Here is a 27,055-nt window from a genome sequence, read left to right as displayed (position 1 = left end):
ACTTAAGCGCACGACCGACGCCATATCCTCAGTCTTTCTTGCCCCAGATGTCAGAAGGCCTTAAAAAAGGAAAGGCCAGAGCCACAAAGGAGAAAATAACAATAATCCCTAAGGAACAATAACAACAACAACCACAACAACAATAACCCCAAACCATAGAGGGGAAGGAGGGAGGGAAAATAGGACTGCAGCAATGTGGATCCTCGAACATCTACATTTATGGTAGGTACAAAACTGTACTATGTTCTTCGTCTCACATTGCTGCAGTCATAACCTGTGGGTAGAATCCCAAAGCAAAGGAAAAGGGAGGCTGGCAAACTAAAAAGCATTAGGGGCTGCTAACATGCCCTGTAAAACTGCAGTGGCAAACCCAGCCCTGGACTTGGAGTAAAGAAGGAGATGGTAATGCTTAGTAAAAGTGTGAACTGAACTCCAAGTAGCTGCTTCCAAAATATCCTTAGTAGCTACACCCCTCAAAAAAGCAGTAGATGTGGCAGTAGCCCTAGTGGAATGAGGTCTAATCCCAGCAGGAACATTCTTCCCATGATGAGAATAACAAAAGGCAATACAATTAGCAATCCACTTTGAAATAGTCTGCTTAGAAACAGCTTTCCCTTGTGAACTCAAAGCAAAAGAAACAAATAACTGTGGAGTCTGTCTGAACTCCTTAGTTCTGCTCAAATAGTAACGTAACTGCCTGTGTATATCCAAAGAATGCAAGATTTTTTCCCCCTTATTTTGGGGATCAACATAAAAGGTAGGCAAATGGATAGACTGGTTCAAGGCCACATTAGAAATAACTTTTGGCATAAAAGTAGGGTTAGTACGTACGAACACTCTATCCTTACGGAATATCAGAAAGCGTTCAACTGACATGACAGCCTGCAATTCAGATACCCTTCTAGCAGAAGTAATGGCCAACAAAAGGCAGTCTTCCAAGACAAAAACTTCAATTCCGGCGTAGCTGCAGGTTCAAAAGGAGGCAAAGTAAGCTTCTCCAACACAAAATTGAGATCCCAGGAAGGAGTAGGAGCTCTACGTGGGGGTCTTATATTTTCTGCCCCTCTAAGAAATTGCTTAAACAAAGGGTGAGAAAATAAAGGAGGGTCACAATCATAGTGAGCAGAAATGGCTGCAGCATGAACCTTCACAGAGGAAAATGACAAACCCTTGTCTAGTAATTCAGTAAGGTACTGCAGTGTAAAACTCAAATTAGGTACCGAGACATCAAAGTCCTTTGTTGTGCTCCAAAGAAAAAATCTCCTCCATTTATCAGCATAAACCTTTCTAGTGCTGGGCCGCCTGGCTTCCAAAATGACATCCAAAACCCGTTGTTGAGGAAGCGGAGAACCCACAGGCTCTAAAACAGAATTTGCCAGGCCGTTAGATGCAGGGACTGCACCCTGACATTGAGCAAATGACTGCTTGACTGGGACAACAAGTGAGGAAGCTGTGGCAAAGGCCAAGGAGGCTCCTGAATTAAACTCCTCAGCAGAGGATACCAGTGCTGTCGTGGCCAATCTGGTGCTATTAAAATCATGCAAGGCTTGTCCCGCCTGACTTTCAAGAGTACCTTGGTAAGGAGAGGCAGAGGAGGAAAAGCATAGACGTGAAGGTTGTTCCAACTGAAAGATAGAGCATCCACTTTCCAAGCTTTTGGGTGAAACATCTTTGTGCAAAATTTTGGTAGTTGGAAATTTAGAGAGGAAGCGAACAGATCTATGTCTGGAGTTCCCCAAGCCACTGTCAACTGTTGGAATACTTGAGGATCCAATTTCCACTCGTGGGGATCCACAATTTGTCTGCTCAATACATCTGCTAGGGAGTTCTGTGCCCCTGGCAGAAACCGTGCTTGAAGAGTGATGTGCAAACTCAGAGCAGTCTCCCACAATATCATAGCTTGTCTGCAAAGAGGGTAAGAATGGGTTCCCCCCTGCTTGTTGATGTACCACATGACTGTAGTGTTGTCTGTTCGTATCAACACCTGTCCTGGTTGAAGTAGGCCCTTGAAAGCCATCAGGGCAAACTGGACTGCTAACATCTCCTTCATGTTGATATGCAAATGCTGTAGTCTGGGAGGCCACGTGTCTTGAATCCATTTCCCATTGAAGTGTGCTCCCCAAGCCAGGTCTGAGGCATCCGTCGTTATGATCTGACTCGCCTCTGGTCGGGTCACAGAGAGTCCCTTGTTTAGGTGACATTCCTGTGCCCACCACAAGAATTCTTTTTGGATGCAAGGTATTATCTGAATGATAGTGTCCAAATCGTGGCAGTGTTGAGTCCATACACTTTTGAGATACCATTGTAGCTTCCTCATATGCAGTTTGGCATTGGGAAGTACCAGAATGCAAGATGCCATGAACCCCAAGGCTTGAAGGACTGTCCTTGCAGTCAGCCTGGACAGTACTGATAATTGCTGGAAGTATAGATGAAGAGTTCTTTGTTTGTCCGGGGTTAGAAAAGCCATCTGAAAGGCTGTATTCAGTCTCACACCCAGAAAGCACATGTCCTGAGAGGGTACTAGACTGGACTTTGTTTCGTTCACAGAATACCCTAGTCACCTTAAAACTGCCATTACATACTGTAGATGTTGAAGTAACTTGTCTTTGTCTTGAGCAAGAATCAGGCAATCGTCCAGATAAGGATAAATTTGTATTCCCCTCAGTCTTAAGAAAGCTATTACAGGAGCCAGAACCTTTGTGAACACCCTGGGCGCAGTAGATAAACCAAAGGGCAATGCAGAGAACTGATAATGAGAAGTACCAGCCCGAAAACGCAGGAATCTCCTGCAGCTGGGCCTGATAGGAATGTGAAGATAGGCCTCTGAGATCCAGAGTTACCATCCAGGGATTTTTGCCTAGCAGAGGCAGAAGTTGCTGTAATGTTAACATCTTGAACTTTGGAATGTCTAGGTATGTATTGAGAATGGACAAATCCAGAATTGGCCTCCAAGTGTTTCCTTTCTTTGGCACTAGGAATAGACGAGAATAAAACCCTAGGCCTTCTTCTGACGGAGGTACCACCTGGATTGCCCCCATCTGTAAAAGCAAAGAAATTTGTTCCTGAGCCTCCAGCCTTTGCTGAGGAGGTACATCTGGCATGCCTTTGAAAGGAGGAAAAGTGTGAAAATAAAACTTGTAGCCTTGATTTATTATGTCCAACACCCATTTGTCCTGGGTGACCAAATGCCAATTTTGTTTGAAAAGTGCCAACTTTCCTCCTAGAGGAGCTGCCAGAAAAGAAGGATCTGGCAGCTGAAGATACAGGTCATTGGGTCTGTTTACGAAAAGGCTGACCCCTGCCCTCACCAGAAGATTGTGCAGGAGAACTCCAAGTCCTAGGTCTGAAAGAACCCTGAGCGTGAGCCCTGCCCCTACCACGTCTAGACCTGCCCTTAGACAGAAAATCTGAAGAAGGGTAAGACCATCCTCTTGCAGGCCAATTCCTGCTAAACTTAGGAGGCTGCACTTGCAAACATTCCTTAACCGTCTGCATAGACTTAGCTTTGTCTTCCATGTTTTTCAAAACTGACTCCACAGGGGAACCAAAAAGAACTTCAGATTGAAGAGGAGCATCCAAAATCCAAGCTTTAACATGCTCTGACAAATTTTGATCCTTAAGCCAGGCATGTCTACGAATAACAATCAGTAGCAGCCACCCTGGAAGAAGCCTGAAGGGCATCAAAGCCACACTGCAAGGAATGTTTACCAACTTGATCTGAAGCATGAACCAAGTCCTGCAATTCCTTACACTCTATACCCTCAGATAGAGCATCTACCTTAGATTTTAACTGACTTAACAGAAAGTTCTGATACTTCAGCATATGAAATTGGCAATTTAAAGCCCTCATAGCTAACGTAGAAGAGGTGTACACTTTTTTACCCCACCTATCCAACGCTCTAGAATCTTTATCCAAAGGAACTGGATTCTTAACCACAGAAGCCCTGACACCTTTAGGCCCTTGAATAATAGTTTCCGGGCCAGCTCTAGGCCTCTTATACACATATTTATGTGCCTCTGGAACTCTGTAATACCTGTCTGGCTTGACAGGGGCAGGGGTAAAGAATCAGGATTAAGGGAAGCTTCAGAAAAAACATCCTGAACAACATCTAAAACAGGGGGAATAGCCAAAGGTCTATGTTGTGGCAAAAACAAAAATTCCCTAAGCCTCTTACGAGAATCTGAAAAATCCTGACCTTCCCACTTGAAATGCTCCCTCATGGAATGCAAGGTTTCAGAAAAGGAAAAATCCTCTGGAGGAGAAGCAGAAGGACAGGAATCCTCTGCATCCGAATCTGAATAGGGAGGAAAATCCTGAATATCCTCAGCTGAGGACTCAGAGTAATCAGAGGAATGCTCCATACCCTCTAAATCTGTCTCCACCCTAGGCCTCTTCTCTGGAGGGGGCATAGAACCCCTGATCAAAGTAATCAAATCCTCTGCCATTTTCAACATATGTTTTTTAGGAACAGAGCCCGAAGAACTAGGGCTATGGCTCGTACCAGAAAGACCAGGTCTAGCCTTAGCAGGGCCTTTAGAGACTGAAGTAGAAGGCCTAATAACCTTTTGTAAAGATGGAACCACAGAAACTTGAGAAGCACCCTCGGCCTGGCCTAACATCTGAGAGGCCAACTCCTGTAATAGTAAAGGTTCCCCCTGGGATTCAGCCGAGACCTCGGCTGGATCCATAGATTCAACCGTAGATTCCATAGAACTGGCGTCCGCAACTGACGACTTATCCGGTTTTGACCTTAAAGATTTATCTTTTCGCTTTTTTGCGGTAGCAGGCGTCGGAGGATCCGACTGCATGTTGTAGTTACACTGCTTACCGAAAACCAACCTAGCACAGTCTAATCTGCGTTTAATAATGCGCTTATTAAATCTAGCGCAAAAGCGACACCCGATTACGTCGTGCTCAGGCCCCAAGCAAGGAATACAGAGAGAATGATAGTCCCTATGAGGTATCCGTTTCCCACAAGAAATACAATTAACTTTTTCTGACATCCGGATTAACTGAGGCAAGAAGACAAAAATTTTCCCCAACGGGGTACTTAGCCCAACTTGGTCTTCGGTCTGAAACTCGAAAATTGAAAATTTCAGAACGCCGAACGGCACTTGCAAACGCTGCTTCTGCTTCGGACCACGCAGCAAGAAAGACAGAGGATATGGCGTCGGTCATGCGCTTAAGTACCACTGCGTACTGACGTCAGCTCCGGGCACCCATGACCGACGCCAGCCTAACTCTTTGGTATTCGGGCCGACCGAGGACAGCGGACTACCCACAGGTTATGACTGCAGCAATGTGAGACTAAGAACATCTTGAAAAGGAAAGTAGAAAAAAAAAACACACAAATTGTTATCCTCGTGATATGGTTACTGTGTTGAAAAATGTAAAGGGTACAGATTGGATTTTTGAGGTGGTTTACTGGCAGATGTGGACTGATGTGTGATTGGAGAAGGCTGAAATTAGAATAATTAATTTTCATTAAATTTAAACTTTCTGCTTAGACACAGCAAGGACTTACCAAGCTGAATGTTGGTGGCTGCCAAAAAATTGGTTATTAGAAAATAGGAATCACACACTAAACAAACTGAAGTTCTAAATATTGTAAAGGACATAAAAGAACTGGAGGTGGAATCTTTAGAAAAAGGATGGAGCAAATTGCATAGAAATAAAATTAATTTGTGGGAACAATGAATGAAGAAAAATGTTCAGGAGGAGTGAGGTTTAAGGAACGGAAGGAAATGCAATTTATGTAATGTTGGAAAGAATGACAATTGTTAAAAGAAAACGTGCACTGCATGAAAACAATGAGAAATCTCACTATGGCTTGTTTTCTGTGTATAGACGCATTTCAATTGAAAAAGACGTTAAAACTAATTACACAATGACTGTTTTATTGCTTGCTCCGTTTGATAAACAGTCCGTTTGATAAACAGTCCGTTTGATAAACAGTCCGTTTGATAAACAGTCCGTTTGATAAACAGTCCGTTTGATAAACAGCCCGTTTGATAAACAGCCCGTTTGATAAACAGCCCGTTTGATAAACAGCCCGTTTGATAAACAGCCCGTTTGATAAACAGCCCGTTTGATAAACAGCCCGTTTGATAAACAGCCCGTTTGATAAACAGCCGTTTGATAAACAGCCCGTTTGATAAACAGCCCGTTTGATAAACAGCCGTTTGATAAACAGCCGTTTGATAAACAGCCGTTTGATAAACAGCCCGTTTGATAAACAGCCCGTTTGATAAACAGCCCGTTTGATAAACAGCCCGTTTGATAAACAGCCCGTTTGATAAACAGTCCGTTTGATGATGACTGAAGAAGCATGTCTGACATTTTGGGCAAAGTGCTTACAAATTAATAAATCCCTCCCTTTTAATTCACCAGTCTTGTTATCTTTCCATTTTAAGTACGTCTGGCTGGTGTTTACTGCCTCAAAAAGCAAATGCTCAAAACAGTGATCTTTTTGTACTGAATCACACAATAACCAAAAAAAAAAAGATTTTATGCACAGCCTGCACCGCCAACATCCAAGCTAAGTATATATACTAACTCTAAGATCACACAACAATATGGGGGCAAATTCCCAAATCCCACTGTAATGCAAACTCAGAGAGCAGCCTGCCAGCCAGCAAATCAAGAAAAAAAGAATGGTCCCTCTCTTAAGCATTCATTCTTATGAACTGCAACAATATATACACATTACACATGAACATACGCAGACACACATGCACTCACTCACTTCAGCCTACTCCATTATACGAAGTTTCTAATTATTCCTTCCACCTTTTTGCTTTTTACCCTTTTCCCTTCCGACAATTCTCACCCTCACCTATTATATAGCACACGTGCATGCATGAGTACACACACACAATGTGCAAAACAAATTTTAACTTTGATCAAGAATCAGAGAAAAAGTCAAAAACAATTGGGAGAGGAGAAATAGTCTGTAATCTACCTCCAGAATTCGGGACAAAACCAGAAATAACCAGCGACAAGCAGGGAGGGACACTTTTTTAAAATATTAGTGATATTAACTTGAGACATTGATAAGAAAATATTCACATTCCCATTCCCATATTCTAAGTAAAAGAAGTTAGTAACTACTGTCATTAAGTGTAATCCACCTCCAATCCTCCCACAACAGTCAGTTTTAGGACGGATTGAGCAACATTTTTGAGCCAAAAATCAGAAGCAATTCAGAGGTATGGAGGGGACAAACACTCTAAATCAGGGACAATGTTTAAATATTACTCTAATTCACTTAAACAGTTAATAGAAAAAAGTTATGTACTCACCATAACGTTCCATGTTTGTAGTCCATCTTGCCCTTCATTCTTACACTTGGGGTTCGGAGCCGATCCTCAGCTCTGACTAGGCAATTCTCTAGCTCAAAGTCTTCTGGTTGGCTAGTGGCAAGGAGGTATCCCATCATGCACCGCTAACATATCCCAGATCTTGTTTGCTGCTAGAAGTAGAACTAGAGAGGAAAGAACAAACCATGGAGAAAGGTCTCAAAGGTAGAAAAAGTAATTGTTTAAATTCCCCCAGGTCCTCAAAGGAGGGGGCAGGAGGGTGGGATAATAAGAATGAAGGGAGAGATGGACTACAAACATGGAATGTTATGGTGAGTACATAACTATTTATGTTCTGTAGCCCTATCTCGCCTTCATTCTTACACTTGGGACAGCATCCCAAGCACCTTTATCTTGGGTGGCTCACGGGAAAATACTTCTTAGTACTGTGGAACTCAAGGAAGATCTGTTCCTGGAAGCCACGTCCAACTTGTAATGAGTTATGAAAGTATGAGTGCTGCTGCACAAATGTTATCCATAGGAATTTTGGCTTGGTCTGGTAGAGTGGGCTTTCAGCTTAAAAGGGAGATCTTTGCCACTGGCCGTATAAATTAATGAAATGCAGCTTGAAATCCAGTGTGAAAGTAGGGTACAAAACCGGTAAACCCTTTGAGTCTGAAAAGGAAATACACAATTGGTCTGACCTTCTGAAACTCTTGGTTCTATGAAGACAGTATCGTAGCAGTCTATGAACATCAAGCTGGCGAAATTTGTATTCTGCCTTATTAGAAAAATTTAGGAAAAATACAGGTAGTTCAATGAATTGGTTAATATTAGCCTGTGAAGAGACCTTAGGGACAAATGGAAGGGTTGGTCCGTAGAGAAACCCCGTCTCTGTAGAATGCCAAATAAGGCAGCCTAATAGAGAGGGCTTGAAGTTCTGAGACCCTCCTTGCAGATGTAATGGCCACTAAAAAATATAGTTTTCCATGAAAGGAATTTGAGATTGCACGTTGCTGATGGTTCAAAGGGAGGCGAAGCAGGTTTTTGAAGAACAAAGTTTAAATCGCAGGGTGCCACAGGGTCCATGATAGGGGGGGGGGGTCTCTGAGTGAATCGCAATCGTCCCTAGAGGGAGAAAGCTGTGTGCTTGCAACACCAGAACCACTGCTCTCATCAACAGGACATTGATATGCAAGTGAGCCTTGTGTTCCTGCCACCTGCCTTGGACTGTTCTCCCTAGATAAAGCCCCCCCACCCTATCTGGGAGGCATCCGTGCTCAAGGCGGCAACAAGGGGAGACAGAACAAACTGTCTGCCTGTGGTCAGATGGCTGGACTGGGTCCACCAGCGAAGATCCTGTTTGCACGATTCTGTTATCAGGATGGGGTGAGAAAGAGGTAGTTGCTGCAAAGACCACTGGGCAAAAAGTAACCACTGCAGAACCCTCATGTGCAGCCTGGCTAATGGGACTAATGTTATTGTGGAGGCCATCGTTCCTAATAATTTGAGTACAGTCTTTGCTTTTCTTTCTGGAAGTAGACTCCAAACTTGTTGCCCGAGATTCTGGAATCTCTATATGGGGAGGGTAAGCCCTCATTGAGACTGTTTATTTCTGCACCAATGAAATTCACATGCTGAGAGGGAGACAATGCAGATTTTTGCCAGTTTATTGTAATTCTAAGTTGCAAGCAAGTCATAATGGTGGCGCCACACAAGGTCTTCAACAGACACCAGACTATAAACGAATACTAGAAAAGCTAAATAAAACTTTTTCAAACACTAATTCGAATAATTAGAAAAAAATTCCACTTAGCCATGGCCAAGAAAAAGTACTTCTGAATTAGTCGAGCGGCAAACGAGATCTGGGATATGTCAGTGGTGCATGATGGGATACCTCCTTGCCACAAGCCAACCAGAAGACTAAGCTGGAGAACTGTAGAGTCAAAGCCAAGGAACAGCTCCGAACCAAAGTGTAAGAATGAAGGCGAGATAGGACTACAGAACACTTAGGAGTTAAGCACTTAGCATAACTTGGTATATGTGTTTGTCCTCTCATTCTTCCTCACTGACAGGTTACGAATCTGATCATCAGATCTGACTCAGCTGCTTCTTCCAGACTTCAGACCCTAGTCTCAACCTTGTCCCTCTTCCCATAATCCACGACACCACCTCTAACTTCTCAGAGCGAGCTTGCTGCCTATGTCTACTGATTTATAGAAACAGGACAAATGACAAAGAATTATGACTGAAACCTTAGAACTCAAAGTTACCGTAAAATCCGATATCCTTCTAGAAAAAAAATATAAGGCCGGGAGATGGCTGGGAGGGAAGGTGAGAAAAATGAGAAAGGACAGCACATATACCAAGTTACTCCTAAATATGTTGTCCTTCTCATTCTTCCTCACTGATGGGTAGAGTCCCCAGCTACATAATTCTTGGGAGGCCCTCAATGAAGTATATGCCAGAGCACTGCCAAAAAGGAAGGTCCGTTTCTGGAGAGAATACCCAGTTTGTAATGCATCACAAGATTACGAGTATACAAATTACTGTACGAGAGATGTACACAAAACTGCAGTAGGAAGGTTAATAAGGTAGCCATGGATTTAACAGAATGATTCAAGACGACGAGGCAATTTCAAACCACTCTGTAAATGACTCAGGAAATTACAGTTGCTAGTTTAATTGACCAGGATTATATATGGGACTGTGTAATCCAAGCAGACAGAATGAAATGGAAATAAACAGCTGGTCAGATTTTCTGTCAGTCCCAAAAGAAAATTCAAGCATGAATGACAGTTCAGAAAGGATGACAAATATTAACCAATGACTATATAAGACTCTTACTTTCCATTACAAAAAGGAAGTTCTTATGGAGAAGGCAGCTGAAAAGGCCATTGACCTGGTAGACGAGTTTTGGAAGGATGAGGTAACCGCAACACTTTTAATGGATAAATAGGAATACCGTCTGTAGTCCATTCAGGTATTGTGACTGGACACTGCTCAACCTAAGTGAATGGAGGAAAGGGGGATGAACAGTTGATTCTCTGTACTTTTTTGGAAATATTCACCTTTATTACAATGATTCGGAAAGCATACCAATAATTGAACTGATTTTGGGGCTACTGCAGGCATACAGGTAGGACTGGTTCAGTTTATTAAAAGGTAGAGAAAACTCGCCTTCTCATTAAAAGGACTAGCCAGATTTAAAAAAGGTGGGAAGAATAGTAGCTGACAGGGGGTCCAATGTTCCAGAGAGAAACCCAATTAAGTAATTTTAATTTATTACCATTTGACATTACTTTTACCTGGATAGTCCCAACAGGGTCAAACTATGTAAACTGGTTCTGAAGACTCTGGGAGGAAAAACTCCAAAAGCATGCAAATATAATATTGCAAGCAATGAAAAGTAAAGATCCCATAGAGGGTACCATGAGGTGAGATCAGAACCTGTTTTCAGTGGAGATTTGGGGGAAAAAACTGAATACATATAAATACAACACTGGAAACAAACATGGCAGTCAAATATTTTACAATAAAGCTCTCATAAAGCCAGAAATAGATAAACAGAGAAAGAAGTGTGCCTTATGACAGAATAAGGAAAGTTAGTAGAGGTCCTGAACCTGCTGCTGGCTAATGTCATGAATGAGCGAAGCGAGCCTGCACTACTTTACAATCTCTGGAAAGAGAAACCATGCAGTGAGAGGGCATGGAGATCGGGATCTCCAAAGGTTGAGATAAAAGATCTTAACTGGCCCCAGAATCCATGGAGGATATTTCAGATGACAGCCTAGAGAAAGGAAACCACACTGAGACCAAAAAAGAAAACAAAGGGAATTACTATGACAGAGCTCTTCAACCTGCTGCTTTTATAGCTGCTTCGAGATCAAAGGCAGAGGGGAATAAGCATACAAAAGTCCAGGGGGTGGGGGGCAATCGTGAAACCAAAGCATCTCTCGGCAACTCTCTCAGAGGGGGTATTGCAGCAAAGTATCTCTTGCATTTATTTAGGGGGAAAGCAAGATTGTCCCCAAAAACTAAAATCAGGTATGCAACCGATTGCTTGAGGCTCATGCCAAGTCAGTCAGGACGTACTGAGTCTGTCATAAAGTTGGAGTTCTCCAGTACTCTAGTTGCAATTAGGAAGCAGTCTAAAGCAAATCACCCATTCCGAAATCCTTGTGGCCTCACTATAAAAGGATAAGAACAGGTTCCTGCTTGACTGCTGACATATTAAACTAGTGACATGCTGTAGGCGAGTACTGTAATAGAACCCAGAGGAGCTGATATAGCAGGACTAAGCAGTAAATTTCCCTTCAGGGAAGCTTTACAAAATCTGGAAGGTTATCAAGGAATTCATTTCCAGAGTGAAAATCAATACAGTGGTTAACAGAACTCATCCTTTAAAGTAGGTGGGCTAGGAAGGACGGGATGACAAAAGTATTAACTGATAAAGGAATGATGTTCTGATAGGAAACCTATAAGGGAAAAGTCTTCCATTGGCTTCTATAGGCTCTTAGTAAAATACTTATAGGAAACCAAACATCCTGGACAAGGGAAGCAAGGCTGGGCACTAGCAGAATCTGTCCTGCATTAGACAAACACCATTGGGGGGGGGGGTTGTGCTGAGACTAAGAAACGGTGATTAGGAAGGGAGTGGCTAGCTTACAGCTAAAAAGTAAATGGAACGCCTATATATTTAGTTCCCCTTCAAACAGTCAAAAACCCACAACATCCAATTTCAAAACAGCGAGACCATAAGATCGAAAAAGCATAACATCTAAAACTCATAACATCAAATCTCAACATCAAACACTACAAAACTAGTATAAATAACATCCCACACACTTTTTACTACGTTTCTACAGAGAGGGGAAAGCTCCCTGCATCCCAAGTGGGGGTCTCTGCCCACCCACACCCCCGTAAATTAAATATACCAACTCAGAGATTGCATTACAGTGAGAAAAAGTTCAATTTCCTAATCACATTGTATCGCGATCACCATAAACAACGTACACAATGTGTAAATCACTTACTTGTAGGCCTAAAAACAAGGAGTGGCATAATAAATACTATATACAGATTAACACAATAAACTATACCATTTACATATTTTATGATAACACAACTAAATTATATGCATTTTTGATGTTGAGAGATTCGATGTTATAAATTTTAGATGTGCATTTTCGATCTTATGGCTCACTGTTTTGAAATTAGATCTTATGGATTTTCAACGTTTTGAAGGGGAATCATATTAACATGTGGTGTGTACACCCTGGATATGTATGGAGAGCAAGAACCAAAGATAGAAAATGGCCAGGATAACTGGATCTGTTGTGTGTCATGCAGTATTGATACCTCTTCTTAGGGCAAGAGATTTGAACAAGCCACAAGTAAAAGTACGACAAGGACCAAAACACATGAACAGTTCTAAAATATTGCTCCTCTAAACTTAAAATTTTAGTAGAACAGGTGTAGCATAAAGTCCGAAAGTCAAATGCCAGTCATTAAAAATTTGACAAATTCGTCATAAAACCACAATTTTGTTGACTAGAGATAATGAACTGTACCAGAGACCACAAATAAATAAGCCAACGGATCTGATGAGCGCATTGGATCCGAATAACAGCACACTAGGGTTGCGTCTCTGAACCGCAAGATGTCTGATCCAAGAAACATTCAGACTGAAGGAGAGAAATTAGGATCCAAGGAAGTCTTGATATCTTTGATGCAATCATTTGCCACTGATCTGACAGAATACCACAATTCTAGAGAGAGAAAAAAACAAAGAAAACTGACAGACCACAAATAAGCCATACGATCAAAGGAGCACATCTGAACGGAATAATGGCATGGTGGAGCACATCTGAATTGAATAATGGCATGGTAGAGTTGCCGCTCTGAACCTGAGGGTGTCTGATCCAAGAAACATTCAGATCTGAAGAAAAGACAACCTAAGACTCTGGAAAGCCTCCAGATACCTCCACTGTATGGTTGCTGTGCAGTAAGGCTTCTATTAATTCGAATCCAAAGGATTAAGATCGGATTATCTCCATGGTGTCCAATACTGCTGTCTTAAGGCAAGACTCATATCATACAGATCCGGCTGCTTAGGTTCCAAAGACTTCCAACACTGCATAGAAAAACATTTACTACAGCGAACCTGTCAGATCCGGCTGGGGACCTGAAGGAGGCTTTAGGAATCTCATATCCAGATTAGTAGATAAAAAGAAACCATTTCTGAAGTAATGGAGTCCACAATAGGCCAATTAGTAGAACCCGGTCTCCCAGGAGCACAGGTAGGAGGTAGGTAGGTGGGTTGTGAGAATAAAGATGGAGATGGACAACATGCATGGAATGTGCGTTCTTTATATGTTGCCCAATCTCACCTTTATTGTCACTGATGAGACACAGTGCCCCTAGCTAACTAAATCTTGGGTGACTCATGGGAGAATATTCCTCAGAACCATAGACCCAAAGGAGGCCAGACTCCTGGAGGCCAAATCTACTTTGTAATGATTAATAAAGGTACGAGAACTTGCCCATGTGGCTGCAGCACAGATACTGCCCATGGAGGCTCTCGATAAGAAAGCTGCGGAAGTAGCAACTGCTCTAGTTGAGTGGGCTTCAACTTGTTGTGGAAGCTGTTTGTTCTGGAATTTCTAAATAAAGGTTATACATTATGAAAGCCATTTAGATAAGGTTAATTTGGATACTGGTAATCCCGTCCCTGTGTCAGAAAAAGGAGATAAACAGCTGATCGGACTTTCTGAAACTGCAGTTCTGCTCAAGTAAAAACGTAATTGTCTATGAACATCTAGCAAATGTAACATACATTCTGCTTTATTTTCAATTTGGGGGAAAAAATGGCAACTCAATGGATTAAGATTATTTTCCAATACATCTTTTGGCAGAAAGGAAGGATTAATTCGTAATGAGATCCTGTCCTTGTGAAATACCAAATATAGCACTTGCAACTCAAACTCTTCTTGCTGATGTGATAGTCACTGGAAAAATAGTTTTCCCAATATAACAATTTTAATTTACAATTGGCTGCCGATTCAAAAAGGGGGTTAGATTATATGAGACGGAATAAAATTCGAGTCTATATTACAAACACGAAAAGTCAGTTCAGCAAATTGCTTTTACATTGAAAATTCAGTTCGAACTCGCGCTGGTGGGGGGCTGTGCCCCCACTAATTATATATACCAACTCAGAGATCGCACTAAACTGAGGAAAGTGCAAATTTTCCAATCTTTGCTATACTGCAATCGCAATATAACAGTTCGTTGAACGGCATTTTCTAAGTAAAATGCTGTTAGCTGAACTGACTTTTTATGGTTGTAATATAGACCCTAAAATTTAAGTCCCAAGGAGGAGAGGGATCCTTGTAAGGAGGCCTCAATAAAGTTGAAACGGAGAAAAGCTTTAGAGTTTGTTAGACATAATAGAACCACCATATTCTCCTAAATTAAAATTATAAATTGCTGCTAATTGAACCCTGATAGTAGTCGCAGCAGCTTAGTCAATGAAAAGTTTAGCTAGAAAATCTAAAATTGAATGTAAAGGAGCAGTAAAAGGATAAACGGGTTTCGCATTTGCCCAACTTACAAATTTCTTCCATTTTCCTTAGTAAAGTTTCCTTGTGGAAGCTTTGTGGGAAGAGATAAAGATGCATCTCACTAGTGATGAAAGACACACCTGGCTATTAATGGAATTGCAGCAGCCAAGCTGTCAGTTTGAGGTTGAGCAAGTTGGGATGAACCATTCCTGAAGCATGTGTCGAGAGATCTGGAACTGGGTCCAATATCCATTTGTCCCAAAGATGAGGCCAAAGGAAGGGAAACCAAATTTTGTCAGGCCAAGTAGGGGGTAATTAGAATTATAGTTCTCTTCAACAAACTTGAATTCTGTAATACTTTGGGAATCAGTGGTGTCAGTGGGTAAGCATATAGGAGTCCCAGGGGCCAATCGTGAACAACTGCATCTCTCAGGGTCTCCCCTGATTGGGGGGGGGGGGATTAGAGCAAAGTAGTTGCTGCATTTGGCATTCATGGATAAGGCAAACAGGCTGCAGCAAGGCTGGCCCCACTTTTAGAAGATCTCTTCCGTAATCTCTTGCTTGAGGGACCACTCGTGAGGCATTAGAATAGCTCTGATCAACCTACCACATTGGATTTCCCCCATATGTGCGCTGTGATTAGAAAGCGATTGGAAGAAATTGCCCATTACCAGACTCCTAGGGTTTCCCGACAAAGGGGGGTAAGATATGGTCACTCCTCATTTATGTGCCAGACTACAGACATGTCTGACTGGACTGCTACTGTCCCTAGAGTGAGAGTCTTGAAAGGAAAGGTTGGCAAAGCTAAAAGCGCTGCTTTTATCTCTAGAACGTTTATGTGCAGATGGGTCTCATGAAGATGCCAGCTGCCTTGGACTTCCTTTCCCAGATAATGCTCCTCCTAACTATCTGGGAAGCATCTGTGGTCAATGGGGCTCAGGGCCGGGAAGCGTAAAGGAACAGCCCTGAGTTATCAGAGGTGATTGAATCCACCATAAAAGATCTTGTTTGCAAGAATTGGTTATCAAAATCTTGTGAATCACTGGAAGTTCTAGAAGAGACCATTGGATCAACAGCAGCCACTGAAGTAACCCCATATGAAGGCATGCTACCGGTAGCAGAACAATTGAAGCTGCCATATTGCCAAGCACTTGAAGTACTAGTTTGGTAGGTGCTCATTTCTTCCTTATTAAGCTAATTACCTGGTACTGTTAAAGTGTGTATTCTTTCTGCAGTAAGACTCGCCATCATCCTTTGTGCATCTAACTCTATTCCTATAAAAAAATTCTGACACTGTTTTAAAGCAGATTTTGTGCAGTCCATTGTAATACCTAGCCTTGAACAGGTCTGTAATGTAGTCTCTTTGGCCTGTAGTAGAAGATGCCTGGAGGGGCGGATATGAGCCAGTCGTCTAGACATGGAAACACCTGGAATCCTCGTCTCAGGTGAACCACCACTACTGCCATACATTTGGTGAATACTCTGGGGGGCTTGTGGCGAGTCCAAAGGCAGAGCTGAAAACTGGTAATGACTGGTTACTAGCCAGAAAAGCAAATGCCTCCTGGACCATACGTCTATTTTTATATGGTAGTACGCATCGTGGAGACCTACAGAGCACATCCAAATGCCTTTTTCCAGGTATGGAAATACTGATTGCTGCGTAACCATCTGGGCTCACTCTTCTTTACTGATTTAAGTTGCAGAGATCCAAGATTGGTCTCCAGTCCCCCGTTTTCTTTGGGACTAAAGAATCTTGATTAAGATCCAGATCTTCTCTGGTCTGCGGGGACTTCTTGGATGACTCTTGTTTAGCAACTTTGAGATTTCTACAGCAGTTTGTTCCATTTGACTAGGTGGAACGTCTGAACTCATGTTTTTGGGGACTGGAAGGAAAAGAGGATAATGCAACCTCTGGATGTTATTCTCTGCACCCATTTGTCATTTGTTATATCTAGTCAGGCTTAAAGGTGCAGAGATAATTGCCCCCCCCCCCCCCCCAGATTGCCTCCAAAGGTGGATAATTGAGACTCCCTTCAGGAGCACTGAAAGGGCTTTCCAAAGAAAGTTTCTCTAGAGCCCTGATTCTGCAGGCCTCCTTTGCTGCATGGTCTGCATCTTCCACCATTATTCCCCCCTCTGCTTCTGGGGGAACTTTCACCTTGTGTATCTGGGAAAGACCTTTAAGATCTTCTGAACCACAACTTTCCACTACCTCTCTGTCCTTTGGGAAAAGGTCTAGTAGGAGAGAAAAAGCGTACTTTAACAGCAGATAGCGTCTCACTTGTTCACACCTGGTGAGAGTTTCTTTTAGGTTGGGCCCAAATAAAGTAAGGCCATGAAAAGGGGCATTAATGAGTGAAGACCTGAAGGGCTCCACATCCTAACAGATATCTGAACCCTCTGCCCTACTCGTTCCATTTGCTGAATATGCGATTAACCTCATGGATGACTTTGCTACAGAGTTTAGGGTAGTGAGCTGTGAGGCTACCTTATCTGTGACCTCATCAGCTACAGCTCTTTGGAGGGCATCTGATAGTTTAAGAGATTCTTCTGTAGTCTCGTGAAATGGGATAGATAGCTCAATGGCAGAAGACAAAATATCACTGAAGAGAAGACATGCTTCCCATATCTATCCATGGTCCTAGAATCTTTATTAACAGGATGGCTAGAGGAACTTGTTTCAGAGTTCCTTTTTAGTAGCCACCTCCACGACCATGGCATCTACAGCTGCTCTCTTGGACAGAAATGTTTTGTCTTTCTAGGAGGTAATGTAATTATTTGTCCTCCTAGAGTGGGCTCCATGGTATCTGGGGTCTCTCACGCTTTCTGAAAAATTAAAATCAATATGCTCATTGGAAGGTGTGGTCACCCAAGAGGAAGAAGGGCAAGACCCAAAGGCATTCAAATAGACTGAATCCCTCAGTCAAAGGGGAGCTGAACTGCCAGCCACCTCCCTGTTTTAAACATTTCCAGGATGTCTCCCAAGGAGACATCTTCAGGAGGTGACCAGTGGGGTCCTTCTGGATCATCGAGGTCAGTATCTGAAATGAATGACTCCTCTGGTAAGTTCAGGTGCGCCCCTATAGATGGAAATGTGAGCAGACAAAGGCATCAGCTGAGAGAATACAGGAAGTACCCGAGTAGCCTGTGTTTGTGTCTGTGGAGACAATTTCTCATAATCTCAAAGGCCTCTCAAAGGCCCCCTGCCCCTGGTCCAAAGAAATTCCTGGATCAGACGAAAAAGAAGTTGAAGCCAATGGTGCCCCCAGACCAGAAGACAGTTGACCTGAGACAGAGGTAGGAGCAGAACTCACCTGTGCCGAAGCCCCAAGAGGAAAGATAGAATCCAACAACTATCCGAGCCAGGGAAGCAGGATCAGAGACGAGGGAGTGTCAGTTCCTAGAATCCTCCTGTTCTGAAAGAGGAGGAACTCAGAGCAGATGTCTGATTCAAAGAGCCTTTGTACTTCGGATCTGACCCTGACACTAGCAAAATCTCAGAATCTTCCAGCTCAGAAGCATGAAGTCAGATAGGAGGAGGAATAGGTGCCGAGGACAGGGATGTTGTTGGACCGGAAACATTTGGGTTTGGATCCAAGAAAAGCTTAGCCAAGACCAGTGTCTTCAAAAGTCTCTGGACCACACGATCCACATTCTTCATTGGAGATGCTCCTAGTTGACTGGGTTGAAGAAGTTGGAGGCTTTGCTAAAATAGGTGAATGGAAAGGAGACACTGAATCCAAAGTAGGGGATCGGCTCCATATTGAAAACTCCACCAGAACCAAAAAGGTTGGAGTTGAAAGACTTGACTGTTCCCTGCACCTTGTCAGATCTGGTCTGTGTTTCTTCCAAAGAAGTAGGGGAAGACAGCTTATTTTCTCTCTCAGCTCAGGCATAGACTTCGGAGCAGAGGAAGCTCCTGTAGTAGATTTGTCCAATTTGGTAGACTTGTCAGAATGGTCGGATTTTGAGGACTCCGGTCTTTCAGATATGGCTTCTGAAAAAGGGGGTTTTCAATAACCCTTTCAAAATGAGCTTATTTTTATGCTCCCGTAATGGCCTTTGATTAAACCCATGGCATAATGAAGACAACTCTCGAAGGTGCAATGGCCCCAAACAGTACACACATGCTCGTGCGTGTTTTTTTTTTTTTTTTTTTACAATCCTCACAATTTTTTAAGCCTAATGGCTTATTCTCTTGCTTCTGCGATGCATAATAAGACAAAGAAAACAAGAATAGGCAAGAATAAACACCCTCTAATTTAAACAAACAGCTACTGAAACAGCAATACACTTTAAACTTCAACTTTATTGGTATAAAAAAAAATTGTCCTCAGAGTTAGCAGACAGACACTAGAAATTAACTTTAAATGGACAATAGTATGAACTAGTTAAATCTTAGTTAGAAAAACAAGATGAGAAGGTAGAAAAAGAAGTCCTCTAACTAAAACTGGCTTTAAACAGGGAGAGACATCAAATATTAAGAAAGAAATAGAAAAATTACAACTTAAACTTTAAAATTTTGTAGTAAATGAAGTACTTCACTCAGAGCTGCTGAAAGCATTGATCTTTGTGAGTGGCAAACATGATCAAAGTCAATTGTGAGGTGCACTCTGGGACAGGGAGAGTGCCCAAGAGCTTGTTGAAGGCTTTGAGCTTTCGTAAAGGCAGAGACTGTCAACATCACATTATTAGGCAAAATCAGGGACATTTGAAAGATAAACAAGCACCACGGTATTATCCACCACGTCTACGACCTCTTACTGTGCTTCCATTCAGTGGAGATCCATATGCATACAACAGTAACTTTTAAACAGGTAGCATTTCCACTTTTTCATCAAGGAGGTCAACTTATGAATAATTTTGGCCACCAATGCAAACAGATTTAGCCAGGTTTTACAGAGAAGCAGCCAGGTTTTATAGAGTAGCATTTTTGGTATATGGTGTACATGTGCAAAAAGTATTTATTTCTCAAATGCAGTTTAAATGCCAACAGACGGCATTTAAAACACCTTTTTTTTTTTTTTTTTTTAGTTTTCAAATAAGTTTGCCAGAATGCTATTGACTTCTGCTCAGCATATGACGTACACCAAGTTAAATATGCTGAAAGACTCAAAAATTACTCCGTTTAGCTACATTACCTGGGCAGGCTGGGCACCAGTGCACTAGGTCACCACCTTTGGGTCCTCCTGGAGTTGTGGACCACAGCAACTGCCTAAATTGCCCCTACTATAATCTGCCCTTGGTGGATAGGTTTAAAGAGACAGACAGCCATACAGACATGCCCAGCAAACAAGAATTTTTCTATTTTGTCCTGTAAACAGGAGCAGAACAGCACATCCCTTTGAGGTCCAGTTCTGTATTTATGAGCAAGAAAAGTATTGAGTGCATTGTTGAGCTGTCTGCATCAATGGAAATAAAGTCCTGAAGAAAATTCCTGGGAAATATTTTTAAGTTCTTAAGTTCTACTGTATTTTAAATGCAACTAATACTGTAACAGAGTTGTAGTGAATGACTGCAGGTTGTTTTTATTTTGTGAGGGGACAGTACACATACAGTGTGTGTGTGTGTGTGTGTGTGCGTGCGTGTGCATGCGCGTGTGTGTGTTAAATGGATCATTATGGTGTAGTAACATGCTTTTTCCACAGCACTTTTGTTTAGCAGACATGTATGCTGGGACAGAGTATGTGAACATGTTACTCCATCCATCCTCAACCCACTTTTCCCATTTTTGCACATGGGGTGGGAGTGTCACAACAGTGAATCTACGATTGTCACTGTTGTAGTGACATCCCCACTCCATATGCAAAAATGGGAAAAGGGGTCGGGGATGGATGAAGTAACATGTTCACATATTCTGTGCTCTTCAGTGTCATTATTCATCACAGACTAGTCTTGGATCCAACCTCGGATCCAAGCCGGTACTTTCTCAGACAGATCCAGAGCTCAAGCTCCTCCCCTCCCAAAATCCCATTTGCTAAATTGGTGGAAAAACAGAAATACTTGCATTAGAAGGCCAAAAACCACTTGTAGCTCAATACAAGCCAAGCTAGCCTTGCCAGAACCCCCAGAAGGCAGGGGAAGGAGGGCAGGAATAATGATACTGGATAGTGCAGATGCCAAGTTATGGTAAGCACATACCTATCTGATGCTAACCATGTCATTATTCATCACAGACGGGTCAAAGTCCCCAGCTACTATGTATCCTGGGTGGCCTCAAGGAAGAATATGCTTTAGTATGGAGGAACCAAAAGAAGCCCTGTGCCTGAACACTAAATCCAACTTATAATGCGAAATTAAAGTTTGCATATTAAATTTGTACTCCGTTGACTTGGTCTAATCAATGGAAAGCCTAGCCAAGAAGGCTGACGATGTAGCAATAGACCTAGTAAAATGAGCCTTAACTGGTCTGGGTAATTCTAAATTACTACTAGCATAAATGAAAGAAATACAAGTAGCAATCCACCTGGAAAGAGTCACTTAGGAGACTGCCTGGCCCCTCCTGTTCTGAGAGAAGGCTACAAAGAGTTGGTTCAACTTCCTAAATTCTTCAGTCCTTTTCAAATAAAAACACAACTGCCTGTGAAGGTCCAAACAATGCAAAATATATTCTCCCTTATTAGAATAGTTACGGAAGAAACAGGTAGCTGAATTGACTGACATTAGCTTCTGAGGCCACTTTAAGAAGAAAGGATTTGTTTTAAGGGACACCCTGTCCTTATGAAAAATCATGAACAGATGTTTAATGCACAGAGCCTGAAGTTCAAGACCCACTTAGCCGAAGTAATGGCCACTAAAAAAAGGCCACTTTCCAGGAAAAAAATTTAACACCACATGAACTAGCTATTTCAAAAGGTTTTTGCATCAGAGACTACAGCACCAAGGTCAAATCCCATGGCAGGGATGGCTCCTTAACAGGAGACCTAAGAAGAAGAAATACTCCTTTCAGAAAGGAGTTAACACAATTTGGAAGAAAGTAGGCTCATCATTAATATGGAAATTGGATATGGCAGCCAACTGTAGTTTGATGGTAGAAAAACTCACCCCGTCCAGAAAAAGAGAGGACAAGAAAAGCAAAATTTCAGGAATACGGGCCGAAAAAAGATAATTTTGTTGTTTGGCCCAAACAGAAAACCTTCTCCATTTACCACAATACACCTTTTACGTAGATGGTTTCTGAGAACACAAAATAATGTCCTTCACTAGGGAAGGAAGCCCGGATTGTGAATTACTGGGAGTGGGGAAACCATGCAGTTAGATGAAGGGTCTGGAGACTGGGAAGTAGAAGCCCCCAAGGATGGCAAATAAGATCTAGAGCGGGATCCAATATCCATAGAGGATACTTGAGATGAGACCTTAGGAAGAAAAACCACACCTGACAAGGCCAGAAAGGGGCAATAAGGATGAGAGCGGTTTTTCAGGTGACAAAATTTCTGAAGGAGTCTGGGAATCAAAGGAATGCGAGGATAAACATAGAGAAGACCCAGGGACAATTGTGGACTACAGCACTCCCGGGAGACTCCCCTGCTGGGGGGAATCAGGGCAAAGTAATTGCTACATTTGTGACGGACTGAGGAGGCAAAGACATCACAGCAAGGCTGACTCCAATGGTCGAAGATTTGTTTCTCCACTGACATATTCAGGGACCACTCATGAGGACTCGAGCTGGACCTGTTGAGTCCGTCAGCTAACACATTGGAACTCCCAGGAATGTGACTTACAAGAAGAAAGCAGCTGGAGGACATCGCCCATTCCCACATTCTCAGGGCGCCTCTGCAGAGAATAAGACAGTGTTCCCCTTACTTGCTGATATACCAAACAGTAGCCATGTTGTCTGTCTGAATTGCTATGGTCCCCAGAGGGAGGCATTCCTGAAAGGTTTACAACATTAGATGGACTGCTCTCATCTCTAGGACATTTATGTGCAATTTGGTCTCTATGGAGGACCATATGCCTTGAACTGTCATGCCCTGAAAATGCCCCCCACCCCAACAGGGAGGCATCCAAGGGCGCCCACAGGCAGGTGCAAGGGGGTGCACTTGCACCCCCCCTGGATTTTCTTAGCGCTATACACACTTTTTTTCGCTATACTGACTTTTTTTCCCCCCACTTACTTTGTTTTTTCCCCCGTTTTCCCCGTAGCCTGAACTGTTACTGGAGATGGCGTGCCAGGCAGTCACATGACTGACACGAGTCTGACATGACAACTCGACAAGCCTCAAACTCCTCCTTAAGTAATCGCGCATTATTCGCGTTCGCGTAGTTGCAACTGGACATTGGTGGAAGTGGAATTTGATGATTTCATGCTCAAGAGCAAACCAAACCATCGTGTTTCGTGTGGTGAGTGGTGGAAGGACTGGACTGGTGGTGGTGCGTATGGTGTTGGTATTATTACAAGAAGAGAAGGTAGGTTGTTTTTTTTGTACTTTTGAAGGTGACTGAACACTTGGCGCCAAAACGCAAAACTGGCGTGGCACACTTCACTTGAGTGAGAGTGAGTGGTGCTCTGGACAGTGTTTAGTTTTAATATGGTTAGTAGGATATCTGATATAAAGAAAGTTGGCAGGGTATGCTGCAAAAGGAAGATATGTAGAGTGATTTTATATTAATAGTGACAATGACAACTTTTTTCTCTGTTTAATCTAATAATGTTAGAACATGAAAGGACACTTTTTTGTGGTAACTAAGCTATCTAGATTATTTAGGGCTATCCATGCATGCACTTAAGGCAGTCTGTTAGAAATATTTTGTAAGTTAGAATGGTATATATGAAGACCAGGCTGGGACTGTGGGTAAGGTGGCAGCAATATGGAAGCTGCTGGGATATGCTGTCTGGTGTCTGAATATGTTGAGTTGTGTCTGGGTTTGGGTGTCTGTGGCAGCAATATGGAAGCTGCTGGGATATGCTGTCTGGTGTCTGAATATGTTGAGTTGTGTCTGGGTTTGGGTGTCTGTCACTTCTAAGGTTTATGGTTATGGATGTGTAAGGGTACAGGCTGAGAAATATTTGTTTGATTTTATGTTTAATACCCAATTTTGAATAACTAGCTGTTGCTTTGAATAATTATACTTAAACAGTAGGATATATGCGTGCTGATATAGATAAGGTGTTGTATATGGGGTGTGATTGAGAGATGAGGTCCAGAAGTAGAAGTTTTACTGGAAATGTGAGAGTAATGGGTGTTGGTAGAACACTAGGTGTACAAGTAAGAGAAGAGGTATTAGTATGAGGAATTGAAGGAGAAACATTTCTGAAATATAAGAAACAGATGGAATGAGGAATACAGGGTAAGGATTTAATTAAGATAGGAAGTTGGGAGGGTTTATTAGAGGAAGGTAGAAATTGAAATGTAGAATATATTTTGTTGCATCTGTAGGATTATAGGTAATTTTGAGATGTGTGGGTGTTTAACAGTATAGGCTTGAGGAATATTGACATGGATGAGCAGTATAGTGAGATGACAAGAAAGCTGAAATATATTTAAAGAGGAAAAGATGAGAGATAAATATTAATGCGATTGTAGTTTATGACAGAAGATTGCAGACATTTATGGAAGTGGGAGATATGCTAATGAATTTATTAGAAGTACTGTATTAAAAGGGTCTAAGTAGGAGTCAATCTAGTACAAAGCAATATTAGGGACAGAGGCTGTTTTGGAATTATACTAAATTCTAGACAGAAGATGGGAATAGGTGAATGAAAAACAAGAGTGATTCTATGATAATAGTAAATTTGCTTCAGGAGGTGTAGAGACTGGGTGTCACTGGTAATAAGTATACATTAAAAGCAAAATAGTAGATTAAGGTGAGGTGGGCAGGAAGAAGAGGTAAGGTAGGAGAGTGGAGTGTCGCTTAGCATAGCAAGGGTGAGCTTAGGTTGCTTTTCACCCTTAGGCTCTTTATTACAGAAAGCAACAGGCTTATACCTGGGCACTCAGCATGAAGGCGCAAAGTAAAGCAGATTTTATTAAGTAACTTAGCCCTCTTTTGCTCATTATTTTGATCCACAGGTGGGTTATAATATTAGTATCTCTTATTTTCTACCTTCAACGTCACACAGCATTAATTATTTCCTCTTATTTCCTCTCTATACTCTGTCTGGACAATAACAGGCTAGCATTCCCTAATCTTGCTTTCATTTTTCCTCACCTGTCTCATGTGTTTTGTGATCTGTAAACAGTTTACTTTAACTCTGAAAGGAACATGGATAGAATTTATTCTTAATCTGTACCTCACATTTGAAGAAGTTACCTGCTACCCATCTTCTGCTTTTGTTTCCTTGTTATTTTTTTGTCTGTTTGTTATAACATCATCAGCAACTTAAAGCAAAGCAAAATACGGTGTCTATGTTAACTCTCCCCCTCTCTCTCTCTCTCTCTATATATATATATATATATATATATATATATATATATATATATATATATATATATATATATATAAAATACAAGTAAAGGTATGCATATATAGCACTTGAATAAAACCACCAATAAATCTTATAGTTTATAAAAACATTCAAAAACAATATACTTATAAAACACATTCTCTACAAATGTATGTAGTTATGAAAAATATATTAATATTGTTTTAAAGTCTTTCAAGTACATTTAAAATTAAGTATATCTTTTGATTGTGGATAACCTCAGGCATTATACATTTGATACTAAAAATGCACTTAGTTTGAAAGGATTAAAATGGCAAATGTTGGGTAGTATTTTTATCAGTTAAACATGGGAGCAGCATGAACTTATGCAAGACGCAGACATACACATGAAGAGGGATTCGTTACGTACATATGCTAGATATACATGCTACCCTTGAAAAGTTCCATGCAAACTGAAGAGATGGATGTAATTGTTATACCAGTGGAATAGTAGTGACAGAGCACATTTTCCACCTTTTGAAATTCAAAGTTGTATTCTGCTATGAAAGTGCATGTTGAGCACAAGTTATAAAAAGGCAAGCACTGACATTTCTATTCACTTTGCAATCAGAAAAGATGCATTGTTTGTCTGTGAATATCTTTGGTTCACACCTTGAGAGGATTAATTTTGTGGTTCTGCAAGTTGATGCAAAGAATGTTATTCAGATCCAAAACAGATACAGGGAACACATTACAGATTGGATGAGTGAATGTTCTTGAGCACATTAAAAAAGGCATGGGCATTAAGAGGTCTTTGTTGAACCTATGTCTCACAAACTGGAATGGAGAAATGCATGAATATCCTGTACCTGGACTGCACCTCCGTGTCTGAAACTGAAACCCCATTTCCCTACTTCAAAAAGCAAACTTTATTTTGATTCCTGCTGCAGGGATCCTGCACCAATTCAAAGTCCGACCGACCATCCCTCATCACCACGATGTGATGAGCTGCCATCTTGCTTTCCTTTTCCTCGTGTGCTTTCCTGGCAGTGGCTGGCTAAAGATGGCCATGAGGATGAGGCGGCCTATAATTTATAAAAGCTGAGTTGAAGAAAGTGACTGATATAACTATTTATTTTTCCACTTATTGTTTTTAGATCGTTTATTAAAATGTCAGTGTTAATATTTTATATCTTTGATAATTCATGTCTTTTGAACATTGTTACACGTTTTATATTTATATGCTAAACAAGAAAGCCCTCCAATTATATTTGTGACTTTTCCTATTTTGCACATTGTAGAATATCATTGTAAATTTAGAACAGATGTATGATTGCTATTGTTTTGTTTTTAAACTGTTGTGTTTCGGTTTAGCTTTTAGTGTTGTTTATCTTTTAGCTTACTGTGATTGGTTAATTTGCTGCTGCCTTGATGTACTGGGTTCATCCATATGCTTTTAGTCTTTAGCACTGAAACCATGATTTTATTTATCCCTTTGTTTTTGTAGCAGTAAGACTGCTTTATACATTTTTCAGTCACTGTTTCTCTCTCCCTTTTGGCAAGGTTTTGTTATTGGACACACCGTGTGTCTGTCTCATTTAGAGGAAGAGTTCTTAAGGGAGTCCTGCTACATTTTTAATTTTTAATGTTTCACTGACTATATCTTTGCAGAAAAGGTTAAGTTGTGAACTTTACTGTAATTAATTTGTTAATGTAATGTGTCTGGATAATTGTGGGCAAGTAAGTTAACATTTAGGTATCAGGTAGACTGCCAGAGGTAGTGGTGTGTGTTGTTCTTGTTGGTATTAAATCGAAGACTGAATATTGC

At 41.6% G+C, this 27,055-nt stretch overlaps 1 protein-coding gene across 1 annotated transcript in view; it reads right to left on the bottom strand.

Annotated features, from left to right (window-relative positions):
• The window catches only part of ADIPOR2 (adiponectin receptor 2), a 402,613-nt gene extending 379,503 nt beyond the window's left edge, over positions 1–23,110 (bottom strand). The window contains exon 1 of the mRNA XM_044087178.1: positions 22,979–23,110. Coding sequence (XP_043943113.1) covers positions 22,979–23,110 — 132 coding nt within the window. The remainder of the gene's footprint in view (positions 1–22,978) is intronic.
• Between the last annotated feature and the right edge of the window lie 3,945 nt (positions 23,111–27,055).

This window comes from Protopterus annectens, chromosome 11.part0, assembly GCF_019279795.1.
Source record: "Protopterus annectens isolate FY-2018-M chromosome 11.part0, PAN1.0, whole genome shotgun sequence".
In the NCBI taxonomy this organism is placed as follows: Eukaryota; Metazoa; Chordata; order Ceratodontiformes; family Protopteridae; genus Protopterus; species Protopterus annectens.
Note: the sequence above shows the minus strand (reverse complement) of the source record. Positions and strands in the feature narration are given on the sequence as shown.